The sequence below is a fragment of the Siphateles boraxobius genome, unplaced genomic scaffold, assembly GCF_051911475.1.
Source record: "Siphateles boraxobius isolate OS27281-9 unplaced genomic scaffold, OSU_SipBor_1 37, whole genome shotgun sequence".
In the NCBI taxonomy this organism is placed as follows: Eukaryota; Metazoa; Chordata; class Actinopteri; order Cypriniformes; family Leuciscidae; genus Siphateles; species Siphateles boraxobius.
The window spans coordinates 2449398-2469235 of record NW_027508997.1 but is presented as its reverse complement, the minus strand read 5'-3'; the positions used below and the strand labels follow the sequence as shown (position 1 = coordinate 2469235).

Genomic DNA, 19838 nt, shown 5'->3' with positions numbered 1-19838 from the left:
TACAGTTTAACCGTTTTTGAAATTACAAATAAAGATGTAGGCCTACTTAAGTCCTTCTTATTCACTTAAGTCCTTCTCCTTCAATTAAATTGACTATAAAACATTTTCATTTATTTGTAACTAATGTGCAAATAAGTGTCCAAAAGATTACATACAGGTCACACTTAAGTGTCACGGGCCCACCGGTGGGCCCAAATCCTTTACATTTTTAAAACAGTAATATCCTATACTAAACCTAAACTAATCTTGACAAACTATATATCATTTGAAAGCTTACAATCTCTAGTTTCCATATTTGGTGATTGATTTTCAAAATAAATTACAGAGGAGCCGTAATTTATCAATTTGCAACAATAATATTTTCATACTCTTAGACCTTTATTTTGAAATAGTGATGAACATGCGTGTTCTTTTTATGTTTCTTAGAGGTTGAAATCATATCAAAATCTGCCAAACTTCTCATATTACTTCTGAATAGGATGTCTACTTCATAAATTGTATGAAAATTGTGGAAATAATGGTTCATATCACTCAAAACACATATGGAAATGGAGGCGCCCTTATATGGGCAGTAATGGAGTCTGGTTGTCATCTAGTGAAAAAGTTTGGTACTGCGCCCAAACAAAATCTTACTGAAAGCTCATTTTTTGAAATATCAACCTAAAATTTGAAACACAACTTGTTCAGATTTTTGGCTTTGATATTTTTGCAGTTTTAGAGTCGCCCAGGTTTTGAAAAAATATATTTTATATAAAATATGAATAATTAAATTTTTTACATTGTACATTTTCATAAACTCAAACTTCTATAAGTTTTTTTCTGTTTCACTTTCTTAATTTATTTCCCTTCTACAAAAATCTGCCAAATGTCTTCTTTAAAACAAGACCAATCTTACGTCTATATTCCAAAGCATTCTTGAATTACAACCATTTAAGTTCGAAATGTGCATTTTCATGTATATTCAAAAAAAGGGGGGTGACACTAAAAGGGTTAAGGGGTTAAGAATATATTTTTAAGTTATTTCCATAAAAATGTGCTAGAGTATACTTTTTTTCACAAGGGATGTCATATACAGGTCATAATTACAAGTGTAATTATAATGTTGGAAGCAATACTCCAGCGAGAGAAGAGTAAAATAAAGTGGCACACTTTAAAGTCTAAAATAACAGACAGAGAGCTGCAATGGAGGAAATGGGTTAATATGTCGTTTCCATATGTTTACAGGCAGCCAGCTGTCCGATAACCTTCCTGAAAACCTGGATGGATCCCCCACTACTCCAACTTAACACGCCCTGCACATGTATGACCACCACATTTCAACCCAAACATGCTATTATCCTGAAAGAATTCATAGCTGAAAGTCTACTCTTACACTCCATTGTTTGGATATCACCCCTCCTAAATTTCGGTCAATCATTTGCTAAGGTAACATTACCCTGTATTGACCTCACTGTCAGGTTCTTTGTGTTACACCAAAATATGTAAATCATCTAGTGTTTGGTCAGTGCAAATTGCAATATCTTTGTTTGGTTGTGTCAATCAATATTGGAAATGTTCCACTCTTACGAAATAGCTCAACAAAAACGTTCTTGATTTATATACCTGTATGGGGGGGGGGGGGGGGGGGGGCACGTTTTACTAATTCGTTTCATCGTTTTAAGTAAATCGTGCGTACAATAAAATAATTTCTTCCCTCGTTTTAGTAGCTAAATTGTGGCCACATTGTAATAATTCGTTCCCTTGAGGATGTGGCCATGATTTACTAAAATTATATTAAAATTAATAAATGGTAGCCTATCTGTCAGGAGGAGTAAGCAATGAAGCAGACGAGACAGGAGAAGCGAACTTCATCCATCTCGTTAACTCGTTGACTTCCGTTCGCACACACATGACATCATTACATCATTACATCACTTCAGGTTCAGGTATAACCTCAACAGTTCTGACTTCCTCCACAACACAGTTCACTCATGAACCCGACAAAGTCATGGGAACGAATTGTTCATTTGTGGCCACAATTTACTAAGGGTACATTTACACGAAAATGATGTACTAAAAATGAAAAAAGACGACAACATTGTCAAAACAGTCCTCATTCAGACGGATCCCTGAAAATACGGAAAACGCTGCATTCTGCTGCCAGGCCAGTAGTTGGCGATGTCACATTGTAAGGAAACACCAGGGATCTATAGACTGAAGACATAATACGCGTATTACACACAACTTAACCGTTTTCACAAATTCGTGTTTTTGTAGTTTACGGTACGACGATAATGTTCTCGTTTTCAAAAACTTGCACAAGTTTGAAACCTGTTTTCAGGCCCTCAAAACGCAGTTGTTGTGTAAAAGAACGGCCAAAACAAGAGAATGAATTGGGGGTTTTCATGTCGCGTGCACGGCTCCATATACGCCACATTCTACTCTTAATAAAGATGCTTTTTCAGTTCAAACCAACTTTTTTGGAGTGATAAATCCATATTGTAACATTCAACTTAACAGTCAGAATATGATTTTTTTTATATGTTAGGTAGAATACATGAATGGTAGAGATTTTTCAGTAACCCATTTACAATACATTTATGCATTTGGCAGCCGCTTTTATCCAAAGCGACTTACATTGCATTTCAAGGTACAAACGTTTACATTCTTATCAGTTCTTATCACAATAAGGTTTCATTCGTGAACTACATCAATTAACATGAACTTACAATATTTTTACAGCATTTAATTTTAATGTTAATTTCAACATTAACTAATCCATTTTTAGAATCAAAAGTTGTGTCTGTTAATCAGAGTTAATGCACTGTGAACTAACATAAACACTTGTATTTTTATTAATGAACATTAACGAAGATTAATAAATAGGTCAAAAAATATATTGCTTATTAATTCATGTTCGCTTATTGTAAAGATACCGATTTTTCTTCTTAAAGAAAAAGAGAGACAAATCTAGATATTATAATTTATTTTGGTAATCATTGTAATGCCACATATCACTTGAACTTAACTTCTATTGAACCCAGAATATTCCTTTAACATTGTGACCTGTAGAGTAATGTAAATTGATCAAAGGCCAATGTTGTAATTTTTATATATATATATATATATATATATATATATATATATATATATATATATATATATATATATATATATATATATATATATATGACCTGAATGAATGAAAACCGACACATTTTTTCCTATCACTGGTTGTCAGCTATTGGATTTCAAGCATAATTTGGGCAGGTTTGGCCTCAGGCTCTGTGGGATCTGCAGCGGTTCATTCTTCAAGATGGAAGAAAGGAAGGAAGGCCGTGACGCAGAGCACACACTCTCCCAAAGGAAAGATAAGACTGCTCTGGGACAGTGCTCAAGTGGGAGTCCTGTCCTTTGACGAAAAGCTGTTTTGTAAATGGATCTGCTCTTATCAAGCGTGAAGAATTTCAGAGCCACCTTTGTTTCACTGCTGTTGGCTTATGCTCAGAGTCCACTGAGTGTGCACTCAAAATCAAATTAAAAGCAATAAAGCATGAGTTGACGTGTTTTTCAGCAAAGCTCAATTATGTTCATTGAGCATGCATTACTAAGATTGCAGGATTTTTTTTCTAAGTGAGCATGAGTTAGATTTACTTAAAGAATTGTATTTAAATGTATAATGCAGAAACACACTTTATTACACATTGTGAAGCACTGTCTTCAAATTGCTTTTCTGAGTTAAATCGTTGGGAAAAGCAGGACAATAAGCAACAGGCAATAAAATAGGCAATAAAATAATTAAGCCTGCAATTAATACAGATCAGAAGTGTAGACAGTTAATTACAGAATGGGAAACAAATCAAGAATAGTAAGTATATTATGTTTATAAGAGTTTTTCCTTATGAATGCAGCCACTGCACTACACAATATGGGTTCAGAAGCCAGTAGCAGGGCCAGGCTCACCGAATTTGAACTCAACTGGTAATCAAAGAAAAGCAGAAAAGCAACTCTCTACTGACACTTTGTGGTTAATTCAGACCATAGCATTAGATGTGTTGTTGAAGAACAAAAATCTATCTATCTATCTATCTATCTATCTATCTATCTATCTATCTATCTATCTATCTATCTATCTATCTATCTATCTATCTATCTATCTATCTATTATCTATCTATCTATTATAAATAAATAAATAAATATATGCAGTGCTGGGAATAGTAACTGATTATATATAATGATCATTACATAATCAAATTCCAGAGAGTTGAAATATATTTCCAAATGAGATATAGTAGCAGAAGATGAACTTTTTTTAACGTTTTTTTTTAACACTAAGAACTTTTCACTAATTTTCAGGTAGTGAAAATGCATTTGAATGTGTGTGAAGTTTCAGACAATTTCCCCAAAATAACTTACCCTAGGACAAATTCAGTTATAAATGACGGCACCCTAAATAAAAGTTCAAAGGTCAGATGTAGAAGAAAAATAAAATTGGAAAATGAGTTTAGCCTTAAATGTAAAATGCAAAGTATTTTTTCGCTTTAGCTGTGATTTCATAACTAGTCCCATTGAGGGTTAAACTTTTGCCAATAAAATTGTTTATTAATGCTGCGTTGCTAGGCAACAGTAAACGTTAAACGGTTTAAGGGAGGAATGATTGTTTATTATTGTGAACAAACAAACTGAACATTTTCAGGTTCGTCATTTGAGGTTGTACTATACTGTACGTAACTTACGTGGTTTTAACTTGAGCAAAGTGTGTTTTTGGCACGACATGAAGCGGATCACCTCTCGTTACTCATTTCCCTTTCATATCAGTAGCAGCTAACGTTATATAGCTAATATTACATCACTGTAAAATGTATACGAGCAATGTGAGACCTGACAGAACGTGACCAAGGTAACTTACAGTAAGTTAGTGCTTCGAGCTCTGACCATCTACATAATCATATTTATGCCACAGGTTTGACTTTTCCTTCCAAGAGCTGTTCAGTCACGAAACGTTACCTCAGGAATTTCATATGGGTTTTTGGAATTTGTTCTACGACAGAATGATACTTTACTGTGTAATTACAATTACACTCATAGTCATTCATACAAGGATAAGTTAATCTGAAGCGCAGCCGTTTCTAAAATGTAAAGTTGACCAAATGACGTTCTTTGAGGAAACCCATCGATTAAAAAAAGCTAATTCTCCTCAGGGTCTTTGTTAGGACTGAAGAGCTCTATACATACATAATATGTGTGCGTGTGTGTGTGTGTGTGTCGGATAGATCAAACAATCTTTCACGCTCATTCCTCTTTGTTGCACCGAATGAACTGTACTTTCGCGGGAAATATCAACTAGGCTGTTTGCATACGCACCGCAGTAAAAGGGGTTCAAATTTAATTCATCTCTAGCACTTAGGCTTATTTCAAAGCTTGCCTACAAAAATAAGCAATAGGGAGCCTTTAGAATTATATTGCAACGGTTCATAGCAATATGTTTATATAGTATTGCAATAAAAGCGAGTCATTAAACGACCAAAGTTTAGACGGCTACCCCTCCAAATGTAAGCTGTAATGGTTTCGTCCATATTGGCGCGAAACGCCTCGCGCCACACTGCAAGTTTCACTGTTCAGGCGCGCGGTCTGTGTATCTGCTGGAGGTGTGTTAGGAACTCATGTGCTTCTAGGAGAGTGTTTGTATAATTTTTGATTTTTGTAACGAAAAGACTCCGTTTCGTGTACATTTATGCTATTTGCATTCCTTTCTGCAGTAAAAAAACGCGTTCTTATTTTTGTTGTGTAAGGCTGTGCTGTATGTTACCTAATCAGGTCATTAGTTAGGCACAGTTGCTTTACCTAACGTTACTGATCTGCGCTACAGTTATTTGATAAGGTTTCGGAAACGTTTAATTCTACATCTAGTTTACACAGAAAGCTGCAGAAATGAGTGGGTAAGTGCATTCTTTGTGCATGAAGTGTAACGCTAGGGTGTTGGAAGAGACATATTCTTTAACAGTTAATTGACTTCACTTTCACGTTGCAGCATTGTCGAAGAAAAGACCCGCAGTGTTTCTCCTCACTGCCCCAAACCTAATGAATCTGAAGAGCCAGAAGGTACTGCATTGGAGGAGACCACTATGGGTGGGTAAAACTGATCACACACACATTCACAGTAAATCCTCTAGAGACGGTGGCAGACCTGTCTGTGCAAGTCCATGCAAAATTCAGTTGATCTCCTGCATGTTACAGAAAAAAGCCAGCCTGGAGAGATGATTATTACCAAAGAGATGGAGGAGGAGGAGAAGCTTTTGGTGGAGCAGGGAGAGAAGAAAGAAAGAGAAATGATGGAGGAGGTAAAGCGTTATAAAATAACCTTTTCTATATTGATATGATTCCACACTTGTGGAAATATAAGGGACATTAAAAAATAGATCCTGAAAAAGCTTGGATATCTAGTTGTTCAGCTCCAAAATGTCATTGTCTTTATAAGTGCAACTGCAATCCCTATTAAATGATATTTTGTTCTTATCCATTAATAACATACTGTAAATGTAATGGAAAAGACATTTAAAATATATAGACTCTTGAGTCTTGTATCTATTGCAGTGTTTTGCACAAGTCAATATTTTTATAAATTAAAAATAATTTATACTCATATTTTTTTTTATAATGCTGTTTTAACAGGCCAGGCAGACGTGGGAAAAAGATTCTCAAGACATGCGTTTTAAAAGACTTCAGCACCTTTTGGAGAAAAGCAACATTTACTCAAAGTTTCTACTCACAAAGATGGAGCAACAGCAGCAAGAGGTGCGTATTGTGTTCAAAAGACAGGAAAGAGTTGTCTTGCAGGAGGTTTATGATTTCCGGACATAAATCTTTCTTGAATGTGTTTATCTGAAATGAATTGTAACATGGTGGAATGGCACAGATGTTGATGTGTGAGCAGAGAACTGTGTGCCAATCAAAATGCCATAGTTGCTCTGAACCACCTGCCCCTGTTGTACAGCGACTTTTACAGGCATTTAATACCAGAATTTTTTCTTCACTCTTCATTGAAGTGTGAAATCCACCACACTATATAAATCTAATGATTCTGTTTAGCATAATCAACATTATGCACAATCTTATTGAATGTTCCATTTTAATTCAGAAATTAAAACCTTTTTCTAAAAACGCAGGAAAAACTTAAAAAAGAGAGACTGGAAAAGAAAGCCACTAGTCAGAAGCAAAAGGTAAGTGTGATCCTGCTTTATTACAACATTTTGACCTATTTAAATAAAGTAAAGGTGTTGATTTTCATGTCTTCCGCAGAGCAATGATAAAAAGACTGTAAAAGGTAGGCCCCTTAGATTGCATTTCAAAGAAGTGAGTTTATTCAGTGTTTGGTGTGCAATGCATTAATCTGTTTATTGTTACATGTGAAGTTGAGCGAAAGAAGCGTGAAAGGGAGGATTACAAAATCGCGGATGTCATTTCCAAAGAGGTGAGTCTTCAATTTTGCTTTTTATATGACGCTAAAAAATGTGTTTTAATTTACTGATGTGGATTTTTCTCTCTTTTAAGGAAATTCTGTCAAAAGCTAAAAAACCAAAAATGGAGGAGGTAAAGTTTTATTCCTTATGGCTTTTGTTTTCAGGCATTGTAAAATCGGTTCATGACATTGTTCTAACTCTAAAGCTCAAATAATACTCTAGTATTATTGTGCACAGAGTCAAAAATAGCCGTTCAAAGTATACTTCATTTGATAGCGTGCCACGCACAAACACATGCGGTCAATATTAGGGCTGCCACCGACTAAAGTATATCCTAGTCGGCTTTTAGTTCATTTTAAGTTATTTTTTGGGGGTGAAATTCAATAATAATGAGCATTTAAAATGCGCCTTAAATTTGTGCTCCAGCACGTGGATGAAGTTTGTCGCAGCGTTACTGGTAAACATCGCTTGAACTTTACTGAGATCAGAATGCATACAAATAAATAGCCTATAATATGAATAACAGCTTTATCTTTAAAAAACAACAACAATTTTGTGAAAATATCTTTAAAATGTAAGGCATGAATATAAGTTATAAGCAAACGAAGAAATAGACAGCAAACTGAAACGCTTAAAAGAGAAATATCAGTGCAAACATTATCAGGCCAACGGACAAGTAGCCTTAACATTGAATGAATACTCAGGTCAAAACAAAATAAGTATACAGTATATAAAAATGAATCAATAAAATGTATAGTCATATACAAGTCATGTTTGTGGTTTCACATTTCACAGTGTCTACACAAGTTATGAGTGATTAAAAAATGTCTTTGTGCATGTTTAAACTAGTTGCATTTTGTTTGCATTATTTACTGTTCTTGGTGTCTCCAGTAATAGTTTGTTGTCTCCATTTCTTTCTTGACTGTGAAGCCAATTACATTTTCCGCACAGTTAGAAAAAGCTGTGCGCCTAAAGTATGCATGTACTGTGCTGTTGACAAAATTAGTGTCATGCATACCCTAGTGTACACGTAGAAAACATATACTTGGGTATACTCTGGACTTTAACTCTGCTTGAATGCTGTAAAATGCTGATGAGCGCACTTTTTGTGTTAAGGCCAAGTTGCAACATTGCTTGGCAACCATATAAAACCTACAGTTAGACTAATTAACTACATTACTTTTCTTGATCTGTCTTGTAAAGGAGGCACATGCATCAGTAAAGCTGGAAGCTGAGGATATAGAGCAGCTGAGTGACACAAACTCGGAAATTAAAGGCAGGCTGTCTGAGACTTTGCGGGAAAACAGCAAGCAGATGTTGGATCTAGAGAGAACTGTGAACGGCCAACCGGTACCTGCACAGCAACCCAATCTCTTCTCTGGGGGTGTGATGAGGTGGTACCAGGTGGAAGGCATCGAGTGGCTCAGGGTAAGGGAGGCTGGAGGCATTGAGCAGTCCTGAATGAGTAGATGACCAGCAGAGGGCAGTATAGTAATCCTCATTGTCTGAGGAGAGCCGGGTTTTTTCCCAAAAGTTGACATTTGTTCTACATCAAATTAAGCTTACGATGCTTTTGGGAAACTCAGCCCTGGATGATGTTCAAAATATATCTCAATATTATATGTATGCTTTGGAATTGTGTATGCTGGTTCAATTTTAACCAAACACCATCTGTCTTAATTAATGCTTTCATACTTTTGAGTTGGAAGACAAGGAAGTTGTGTAAATGTGTATTATGTTTGAATAATGGCTAATAAACAGTTTTGCCTGCTTTGCAGATGTTATGGGAGAATGGTATCAATGGTATCCTGGCTGATGAGATGGGTCTTGGGAAAACCATACAGTGCATTGCCCATATTGCAATGATGGTTGAGAAGAAGGTCCTTGGGCCCTTCCTAGTTGTGGCTCCTTTGTCCACTCTTCCAAACTGGATCTCAGAATTCAAGCGCTTCACCCCAGAGGTTTGAATCAATAACTTTAGTTCATCTTTATTGAAATTTTTACTTTAAGACAAGAGCTAACAATTTGACAGCTTTCGTCCAATTGACTATTGATTGTCTTTTTTGTTCTTGCTCTCAATGTTAAGGTGTCTGTCCTGCTGTATCATGGTCCTCAAAAAGAGAGGATGAACCTGGTGAAAAAGATCCGTCAGAACCAGGGTCCCCTCAGAATGTGCCCTGTTGTTGTTACATCCTTTGAAATAGCCATGAGAGACCGGAAGTCTCTTCAGGTAAACCGATCTGGCATTGCATATTTGGTCCTTTCATACAAAAATCTATCTGCAGCTGGTCATTTACATAAAAACATAGACTGGCCTAGTCTGAATCTGAAAAGTAAGACTGGTTAACTAGTCCGACCTAGCAGTTAGCCAAGGGTGTCTCAACATAGTAGCTATGTTTATGCCTCTTTCCCCTTGTCTTGTTGTGCACAATTCATCAGGACAAGACTTTTTGTACATTTAATCTTTCATCAAAATGTCTTAATTTTCTCAACATGGAAGTATGTGTCCCTTGTGCCACTGCCACCAAGCAGTTTTGAAAGTGAATGAATGGAGGGTTCTTATGTTTGTCTTCTCAGCGTTTCCACTGGAACTATCTGATTGTGGATGAGGGGCACAGGATTAAAAACTTGAACTGTCGGCTCGTGCAAGAACTAAAGATGCTGCCAGCTGACAACAAACTGCTCCTTACAGGAACCCCGCTGCAAAATAACCTGTCTGAACTGTGGTCTCTCCTCAACTTCCTACTTCCAGATGTGTTTGATGACCTGAAAAGGTAAGAAGTCACATGTGGCTCCTTTCATGCAAATGGAATCTGACACTGTTATCCGGCATGTCGTCATCTGGATTATTCTTGAATAGAAGATTATTTATTTTTTCATGTAAATTCAAACTCTGTATTTAATATTTGACAACATTTTTCTCTGCAGTTTTGAGTCTTGGTTTGACATTAGCACCATCACTTCCGAAGCAGAAAATATTGTCGCTGGTGAGCGAGAGCAGAAGATCCTTCACATGCTTCATCAGGTATCTTCACTTGACATTAATAAAGTTTTGTAGATGTAGCTACAGCAAAACAATCTTAAATGTTCTTTAACCAACTAGCTGTTTTGTAAGTGTATAATTTTTCTGTTCTTTTGATTGTGGTTCTGATGCCATTTTTTACTTTTTCAGATCCTCACACCCTTCCTTCTGAGAAGACTGAAGTCAGATGTCACACTGGAGGTTCCACCTAAGAAAGAGATTGTTGTTTACGCACCCCTCACCAACAAACAGGAGGCCTTTTACATGGCCATTGTTAACAAGACTATAGCAAAGATGCTGGGTCAGGAGAAGGTTAGTTTTATGCAGTGTTAAAGGTGGGAGCAGTAGTTTTTGAAATATGCTGTTGGCCAATGTTGAAATTCAATTAGGTCTGTTTAGAAATCAATCCAAACAAACACACCCCTTCTTCATTGCTCTTCCTCCAAAACATACAATCCAATCCTAACAGGCCTTCTCTGAGTCGGTCTCGAACCCTGATCCCCCTGCAAGACATTTACATTTTACATTTATTCATTTAGCTGACGCTTTTATCCAAAGCGACTTACAATTGCTATATATGTCAGAGATCGCACGCCTCTGGAGCAACTAGGGGTTAAGTGTCTTGCTCAGGGACACATTGGTGTCTCAGTGGATTCGAACCCGGGTCTCTCACACCAGAGGCATGTGTCTTATCCATTGCGCCACCACCACCCAAGAGAGCGAGTGCTGTAACAATCACTCTAAACACCGCATTCACTAACCGTCTTCAGCGCGACTTTCACTTTGCATAGCAGCTCCAAACACACAATGACACTCAAACCCAGTGTTACTCATGTGTGGACCCGAATCAAAGCAACCTCCGCATCTGTTTTCAGGCCTTCCTGCTTCTCTCTCCAGCTCTGGAAAGCTTTTCTAATATTAACACTGGTCCTAAGCTCTTCCCAAGACAACCCTTTATTTTTTCTTATATAAGATAAATATATTATATTTTTTCTTACAAGAGCTTTTCTCTTTGTATTGTCTCATCTCTATTTCTGAAGACTTTCTTCAGTTCAAATCTCCCTCTTGCTCGTTCTCTCTCCGTCATACGCCCCCTAATACTGATTGGCTGACACATTGGTTGTTGGTGTCAGACCACCTAACATCCAAACGGCATATTTCAAAAACTACTGATCCCACTTTTTAAGGCCTGTTTACACAAACATGAATATTCAGCATGAAAATGCAGTCTGATATGTCATGCAACTTATTCAGACCAATATGTGAAAATGGCAGATGGGCTGAATTAAAATGCAAATTCATTCTGGTGACGCTAATGGAAAAGCAGAAATACCTTGGTTACACAAAGTGCTGTGGAACTTTGTTTCCGTCACCAGGAGAAGAAAGCCCTGCTGTATTTGCATGTTTTCAAACAGCCGCTCAGATTTGTGTTCGCTAAGGTCTTGTGACCCACATCAAATACATGACACATGAACACTAAATGAACAGATGCATTAAGATGCTGTTCATTTCATTTAAAATGTTTATTGTGCTGAAAATTCATCTTGTGATTGAGGCTTTTAAATATTAAATGAAAGTTAGATTGTGGTTGAAAGTATTTCTTCATGATGGATTAATGTCTTTTATTACACATCTTTAAGGATGATTCGGGACCTGTGCAGCTGACGTCCAGTGGCCGGCCAAAACGCAGGACCAGGAAGGTGGTGGACTATTCTGAGAAGGACACTGACTCTGTGCAAGACCTTGAGAAATATCTAGAGAAAGTTCAGAAAGAGATGGAGAGTCAGGAAAGGTCTGTTTACCAATTCATCCTCTGCTCTAAACTCAGCTGTTAAATTGCACAATGTTTTTGACATGACATGGTTACTCTCTCTTTAGCCCCAGCCCAGTGTTGGATGTGTTTGTGCCGGTTGATGCTCAAATCAACTTGAAACTGCAGAACGTACTGATGCTGCTGAAGAGGTGTTGCAACCATGCTTACCTCATAGAGTATCCTCTGGACCCCACCACTGGAGACTTCAAGGTACTTCACTTAATACTAGATGTAGAATTATGAGTGATCACATTTGTAAGGCAATATAACAAGTGCAATATTCTTTCTCATTGGGACAGATTGATGAGCAGTTAGTGGAAGCATCAGGGAAGTTTCTCATCCTGGATCGAATGCTTCCTGAACTGAAAAGAAGAGGGCACAAGGTAATTATCACTTCTCATACATGCATTTTAATGATTAACCGCTCTATCAGTGAGTGTCAAAATCCATTGTGGTTGTAAGCCAATTGTGCACACATTTAATTGCCTGTATAAAATTGTTGTATGTGTGGAATATATGTAGGACTGAGTAGGGCGGGATGATTAATCGAAACCCAAATTCAGAGCCTATAACCGACGTAATTTTACCATGTCGGTAATTTCGGGTTTTTTTAAAATCCTATTAATATTTCCGCCCACTGTGGTTTAATGTACTTTCCCCTTAAAACATATTACCGCGTGTCTAGTCACGTAACTCTAGTCCCGTCCAGTCTGCAACATTGAAGCAACATGAGCCCCTTTCACACAGCGCGTTGATCCCGGGAAATTGCTAGAACAAACACCTTCTGTGTGAAGGCAAACATGACCGGGGATAGATGCCAGGTTGGGGACAAAGTAACATTGCCGTGTTCAGTCCCGGAACGCGCGCTGTGTGAACAAAAGCCCTAATGAATTCCGTTTCGTAATGATGGCACTTAAGCCGGGATTGTTCGCCAGCGTGAAACGGTACGTAATGCGCTCGTTTATGATCGAATCCAAGAAAAAAAAAAATGCACAAGCGTAGTTTCTCGAGAGAGAAATCGCAGCTCATAAGCAAACTTTAGACGCCGCTGAGACATGTCACGTGACTTTACGGGTTGTGTGTGAACGCACTCTCTGATTCCGGAAAACCACTCGCAGTGTGAATGAACCAAAGTCAAACAAACCCAGGTCAAATCACGGGTGACTTTATCCGTGTATTTTCTGGAATCTGTGTGAAAGGGAACTCAAACACTGAGTCAACTCAGCAACAGGAGCCGCTTGTACCAAAGAAACACGATAAGAGAGAGACTGACAAACGCCCAGCAACAAGTTTCTCCACGAAGCAGGTTTCGATAACACAAGCATTTACAAATGCTACTAAATGTGAAAAGGATTAGTTTTTTAGTTTTATACAAGTTATATTTTACTTTTAAGATGGCAATATTTACAATAATTTATTTTGTTTACAAAAATAACTATTTTTAAAAGTTCTTTATTTTCTACATTTTTAGGAAACTTTCTTTTTACGTTAACACTTGACTTTTTTTTATAAGACGTTTTTATTTCAAGCATTGTATGCTTTGTTTGATTCAATTGTTTGAAATATGTAATAAGCATTAAAAGCTAGGATCTGAAAAGCTGTGTGTTTCCTTATTTTAGAATCAAAAAGCTAGGATTATGCACTCTTTTATTAGAAAAAATAAACATGAACATTTCAGTATAAGCCTTGCCAGTGACATGAATTTTTTTTTTAAATAATCGTAATCGAGGTAGAGCTGCACGATTATCACAAAAATCATAATTGCCGATTATTCCCTTGAAATTGTAATTGTGATTATTAATTACAATTACCGGTATCACAATTTACATTGAATATGTATATAGGCGTATTATAATACATGTTTAAAAAGAAATTGTTAAAACACACACACACACACAGAGTACTGTCCCCCTTTACTTAACATACACATAAATTGTAAGAATGACTAATAGTAAAGACTACTAATAGATAAACATTAGGACTATGCTAAAGCAATTAAATAGCAGTCCCAAACTAGTTTTTGTTAATACAATATTGATATGAACCACCACAGTCATTTAAAAATATAAAAAAATAACACAAAGTGAAAATAAAGTGGCATTTTGGGGTTATGGAAACGACTGTTACCATGGTGAATACACAATAACAAGAACTGTTAATGAAACAGCTCCTGGTGAATGAAAATCACACCTGCATGCAAATCCTTCTCAGCTAACACGTGATTTATTGGTATTTTACTTTTACTTTTATTTCTTGACTTACTAATTTACATTGTAACGACGTTGCATGCTCGTAGTTTCTTTTGCACTTTATACAGTGAAGCGATACACGGGGCGCACCGCCGCATTTGCGCGTGCAATTGAAGAGTGCGCGCTACGAGCACAGTATAACGGGACAGGACAGTAAAGTCCGTCTTTCTGAGGTGTAAGTTTTTTTATTTCAGTGTACTCTTACGTCACTGCCTGGTATGTCATATTGTGCTGGGTTTTCTGAAGTAGTCGTGATTCGCCTCTCATAACATAATTATGCTCTAAACACACACGCAGAGTGGATTTTCTTTTGTAATCGCGGCTTTGAACGATAACGTAATCGTGGCATCCATAATCGTAATCACTATTAGAAATTTGATTAATTGTGCAGCCTTAAATCGAGGTAACTTGTTCGATTAATCGTCCAGCCCTAGGACTGAGTGATAGATTGGATATTTATGATGCACAGTACAGCACTTTATATGGCCATTGAGTTTCCTAAAGATATTCAATGCTCTCTGCATTCATTTTGAATCTGCACTAGCATTTAAAGATTTTCGAAAAGTCTCTCATTCACCAAGGCTCCATTTATTTGATAAAAAAAACAGTAAAACAGTGCAAATGTGAAATCCCCCCCCCCCCCCAAAAAAATAGTAAACTTTAATTTAAATGTTTTAAAATGTAACTTATTCCTGTGATGAAAAAGCTGAATTTTCAGCAACATTTCTTGAGTCGCATGATCCTCCCGAAATCATTCTAATATGCTGGTTTACAATAAGCATTTCTTTAACAATATTGAAAACAGTTGTGCTACTTAATGTTTGAAAACTATAATTTATTATTTTGGTTGTAGCTGTATTAAACAGTCTTAATTGCATCCACATCCTTTTTTATTTTTCAACAGGTACTGATTTTTAGCCAGATGACCTCCATATTGGATATTCTGATGGATTACTGTTATCTCCGGGGTTATGAGTACAGCCGACTGGATGGCTCAATGAGTTATTCAGACCGAGATGAGAATGTGAGAAGCAGTTTGGTTAAAACAAATTGCCATTGCATTACTGTTAGTGTGGGTTGTGTTCAGTGAACAGTTGACTATTTTTCATGCAGATGAAGAAGTTTGCTGCTGATCCAGAGGTGTTCCTCTTCCTCCTGAGCACTCGAGCTGGTGGTCTCGGGATCAACCTCACGGCTGCCGACACAGTCATCATATTTGACAGTGACTGGGTATGAATTTTTATTTTTTTTTGCATGCTTTTAACCCAATTTAGAGTTCAAAGTTAAAATTCTGTTCTTTCAATAATTTTTGTGTGAATGAAAATCCTCTTCAGCATATATATATATATATATATATATATATATAATTTTATTTTTTATTATGAATATCATCTTCAGAATCCTCAGGCAGATTTGCAGGCTCAGGATCGGTGTCACCGTATTGGGCAAACAAAGCCTGTGATGGTTTACCGCCTCATTACAGCCAACACCATTGATGAGAAGATCCTGGAGAGAGCCTCTGCCAAGAGAAAGCTAGAGAAGATGGTCATTCATAAAAGTATGAAGCAATTAAGATGGCCACATTACCTATTTTTGAATTTAATGAAACTGTTTAACGATTTATCTAGTTTTTGCTGATTTTTTTTTCTCCCACTTATGTTTGTCATTATAGATAAATTTAAAGGTTATAAAGCAGATCTCAAACAGACCAAGAGCTGCATGGATGTAAATGAGCTTGTAGAACTGCTGAAGTCCAGAGACTATGACGGGTACAGATATTCATACTGTATATCTCAGTGTTGCCAAATTCTGTATTTTAAGTTGCATCATTAGACTCTGTCCTGACATGATTCATGCTGTTGCAGGACAGTGAAAGGCACTAAAGGAAAGGTCATCAGTGACAAAGATCTGGAGATCCTGCTGGACCGCAGTGATTTAACAAGTAAGTAGATCAATGTCCTTCATCTCAGGTCTTAATGTTTCTTTGTCTATGTAATGTGTGTTCAGTCCACTGCATAGTGGTGATACAAATGATATTTTAATGCCCCTCTAATGTGAATCAAATCTCCCTTTTCAGATCAAGCCAAGAAGCGTTTGAAACAGGAGAAGGACAGGGTGTTTAAAGTTATTGAAACCAAAGATGACAATGCTGACATCAGTCTTTCCTGAGAGCGTAGACACTTGAAGCTTGCCTTTAGGCCAAAGTTGAGTTCTTCCCACTGCTTAAACTGGTCAAGCAACGTTTACTGGTATAAAAGCTGCCTGCTGGTTATACAGAAAGATTGAGACCTTTTCTATTTTAGACTTTTATGTAAACCACCACTGCTGCTTTTAATCAGTCCATCCTCGGTTATGAATTTATTTTATTAGTTTTAACGTCTTTTTTTGAGGGGGGATTTGCACTAACGAAAAGAGTTCCCTACTTTGGCTTCTCTGTAAATATGTTGTATGTAGTTGACTGAATAGGATTCATTTACATGCTAACCGCTTCAAAGCACTTTGACCTTTCTAGAACACTGTTGAACACAAACGTTCTTTGTTTTATTTTTCATGTCTTCAAAATAAATATTTTGTATTCAGTATTTGTGGTTTATTTAATTATTTTTGCCTTCAGATGAATATGATGCAGAAGTGTGACTACATTGTTACAGGAAAGTTTGCATGGGCATACAACAGCTGTGATGGTAATAAACCATGGAAATGTTCCGGGTTCATATCAACCATTGGTAAAGATTGTTTGGTTGTCTCTGAGAATCTTTGCAACTCCCTCAATAACTAGCTACATTTGTTCGATGTAAAATGCCCTTCCTTTTGCCTCAATGACAGATAAGTGCCAGTCACATTTTATAAAAGCACCCACTAGCTCAGCTAATGTCCATCAGAAGACAAAATGACTTGAGTTCATTTTTGCTGTTTGTTCTCCTCTTCTAGTTTTCTTCTTATATCCTGGATCACTGTAGGACAGAAACAAGTAATTTGAAAAATGCAATGAAAAATATTGCAAGACAATATTCTCCTTCCAAACACAGGATTCATACAGTTGTGTCTTTGTGATTTAGTGGGCATGCACACTAATCATTTTTATTAACAAATGTTGAAAACGGTTGTGCTGCATTATTGTAGAAACTGATAGATTTTAAAAAAATAATTTGATGAATAGTTCAAACGACCAGGATTTATTTGAAATGGAAATATTAACAATAACATGTTTTTAATGACACTTTTGATCCGTCTAAAAAGCTCATTTAAAAAGCTGGAAATTTAAAAACGTTTTTTAAACAATACTTTGCACTTTCTAATTGATAAATCAAATAAATTTAACATTGACAACTTCTTGAACAAAGGGTCTGTAATTAAAGAAAAAGGGACAAACCAAATACTAATATAGAAATGTGTGTTAATTTCATTGATGATAATATCATAATTTTTTAAAAAGCAACATTTTCACGAGTTGTGTCAGATGTATATATTATTAGGAATCAGAAATCATACCGTCATCAGTAGGTGAGAACTTTTGTGCGTTTCTTTGATGTTTTGTTGTGATGTCAGTAATGGTCATGGGAGGATCAGCTGTATCCATGTGGCCCATTTTCTGTGTGATCCTGTCGCTGATGCCGAGGTAATCCTTACGCAAGTCTTCCATCTCTGCTAACAGCACCTCCCTCTCTCGCTCCAGCAAACCAATGGCCTCTTTGAGTCGTTCTCCCTCCCTGACGCTTGCCATCTGAGACACCATCTTTTCTTTATGAATGGTCTCCAGCTTCCCTGTCAGGACTTGCTTGTCTTTCTTGAGTTTATTGACCATCTCCATCAAGGTCTCGCACTCTCTTCTCAAACCATCGGACTGCTGCAGACAGGCATTTTGCTGCTCCTGCAGTTGAAGCATCTCCACTCTCTGCTTGTTGTGAATCAATTTCGATTCATACTTCATGGTCTCGACCTGCTGATGTGCTTCGTCTCTTTCTGTTCGGCACTTCTCCAACTCAGCCTTCAGTTTTTCAGCCATGTCCTGAAATTCCTTTAAGCTCTTCTCATTGTCGGACTCTTTGGAGCGAGTCGACTGAATGAGCTCTTTATTCTTCTCCTGAGCTTTACATAAATGATCTCTGAGGTTTGCAGATTCACTTCTTATGGCCGATGCCTCCTCTTCAAGCCTCCGATTAATGCTGATGTTCTTCTTGTGTTCAGCATCCATCAACTGCAAGGTCTCTCTACACAAAGCGAGATCTCGTCCCGCTACATCTCTTTGCTCCTCTAGTAGTTTCTGCTTGGTTAGCAGCTCTTGCGACACTTGCTGAAGCTTCTTCAATGATTTTTGACAGCTCTTTTTCTCATTGAGCTCCAGATTGAGCTGGTCCTTCATCGTGACAGCACGTGTTTTGAGACGCTCATATTTCTCCATCAGTCCTTTAAGCTGCTTCATCGAAGTTTTGTTGTTACTTTTGGCTTCAGCTAGTTCCTCCTTCATATTTTCACAGATTTGATCGAACCTGGTGGTGATCTCTGTATTTTTCTGCTCCTCACATTTCAGCTTTTCAGTAATAAGTTGGGTTTCTCTCTCCTTTTGCTTTGATTTCTCTTTCATATCTTTCAGTTCTTGTTGCTTGACCAACAACAAATGGACGAGATGTTGGTTTTCCAAATCCTTCTGTTGCAGTTGTTCCTTCACGACTTCAAAGAAGTCAAGATGTTTGCCCTTGAAAGATGAACTTTTGTCAGCTCTGCTTTTTTCTCTGCCCTTCAAATTGACTTTGGGTGGGTTTGAGGAACATTCAACAGATCTTGTTGAATTAGACCTAATCAAGTAAGCGAATGGTAGGTGTAAAGCTTCAGAGTTACTGCCCATCTGTAAGTCATATTTTGACCCGAGGATACTCATTGTAGCCTCTTCTTTTTTAAGCAGATCTGCTCCTGCAAGAATTCTGTGCAGGGATTCCATTGTCTGCTCATTAAAATCTTGATTGACATTTCCATTTGTGTTTTGTAGTAAACTCTGTCGCACTTTGAGGAACCTGTTCTCAAGGGTATCCACTGAAGCATGTTGTGATTTAGCACATGGGAGTTCTTGTCCTTTCTTCCACCCACGAAAAAGCATGTGATTTGATTGCACTTCACTGCTGATGGCTTCTGGCTGATGGCTGCATAACTTATCAGGAATTGGTCTGTCTAAGCCCTGCTGTGTGTCTTGAATGCTATCAAGTTTACACTTGTGCACGGACCTTCTGGTCCGTTTGACATTCGGGTCCATTTGAGTGGAAAATGTCTTTGTACTGAAATACATTCAGACAAAGAAAGCTTTACTTGTAATAAGAAG

At 37.2% G+C, this 19838-nt stretch overlaps 2 protein-coding genes across 2 annotated transcripts; one reads left to right on the top strand and one right to left on the bottom strand.

The window, feature by feature from the left end:
• The first annotated feature begins 5564 nt into the window (after positions 1-5564).
• On the top strand, positions 5565-17104 carry hells (helicase, lymphoid specific). Its single transcript, XM_077196977.1, has 23 exons — positions 5565-5919; positions 6012-6109; positions 6218-6321; positions 6653-6775; positions 7147-7200; positions 7280-7304; positions 7393-7451; positions 7532-7570; positions 8644-8868; positions 9219-9401; positions 9527-9670; positions 10018-10214; positions 10369-10465; positions 10613-10774; positions 12103-12254; positions 12341-12485; positions 12575-12658; positions 15429-15548; positions 15638-15754; positions 15923-16082; positions 16197-16293; positions 16390-16466; positions 16602-17104. The coding sequence occupies exons 1-23, from the start codon at positions 5912-5914 to the stop codon at positions 16691-16693; spliced, it is 2562 nt and encodes an 853-aa protein (XP_077053092.1). The 5' UTR covers positions 5565-5911; the 3' UTR covers positions 16694-17104.
• Positions 17105-17106: 2 nt separating this feature from the next.
• On the bottom strand, positions 17107-19800 carry cccdc110 (coiled-coil domain 110 molecular ruler complex subunit). Its single transcript, XM_077196978.1, has 2 exons — positions 18017-19800; positions 17107-17478 (listed from the first exon to the last, which is right to left on the bottom strand). Exons 1-2 carry the CDS (start codon positions 19770-19772, stop codon positions 17426-17428), a joined length of 1809 nt encoding a protein of 602 aa, XP_077053093.1. The 5' UTR covers positions 19773-19800; the 3' UTR covers positions 17107-17425.
• Between the last annotated feature and the right edge of the window lie 38 nt (positions 19801-19838).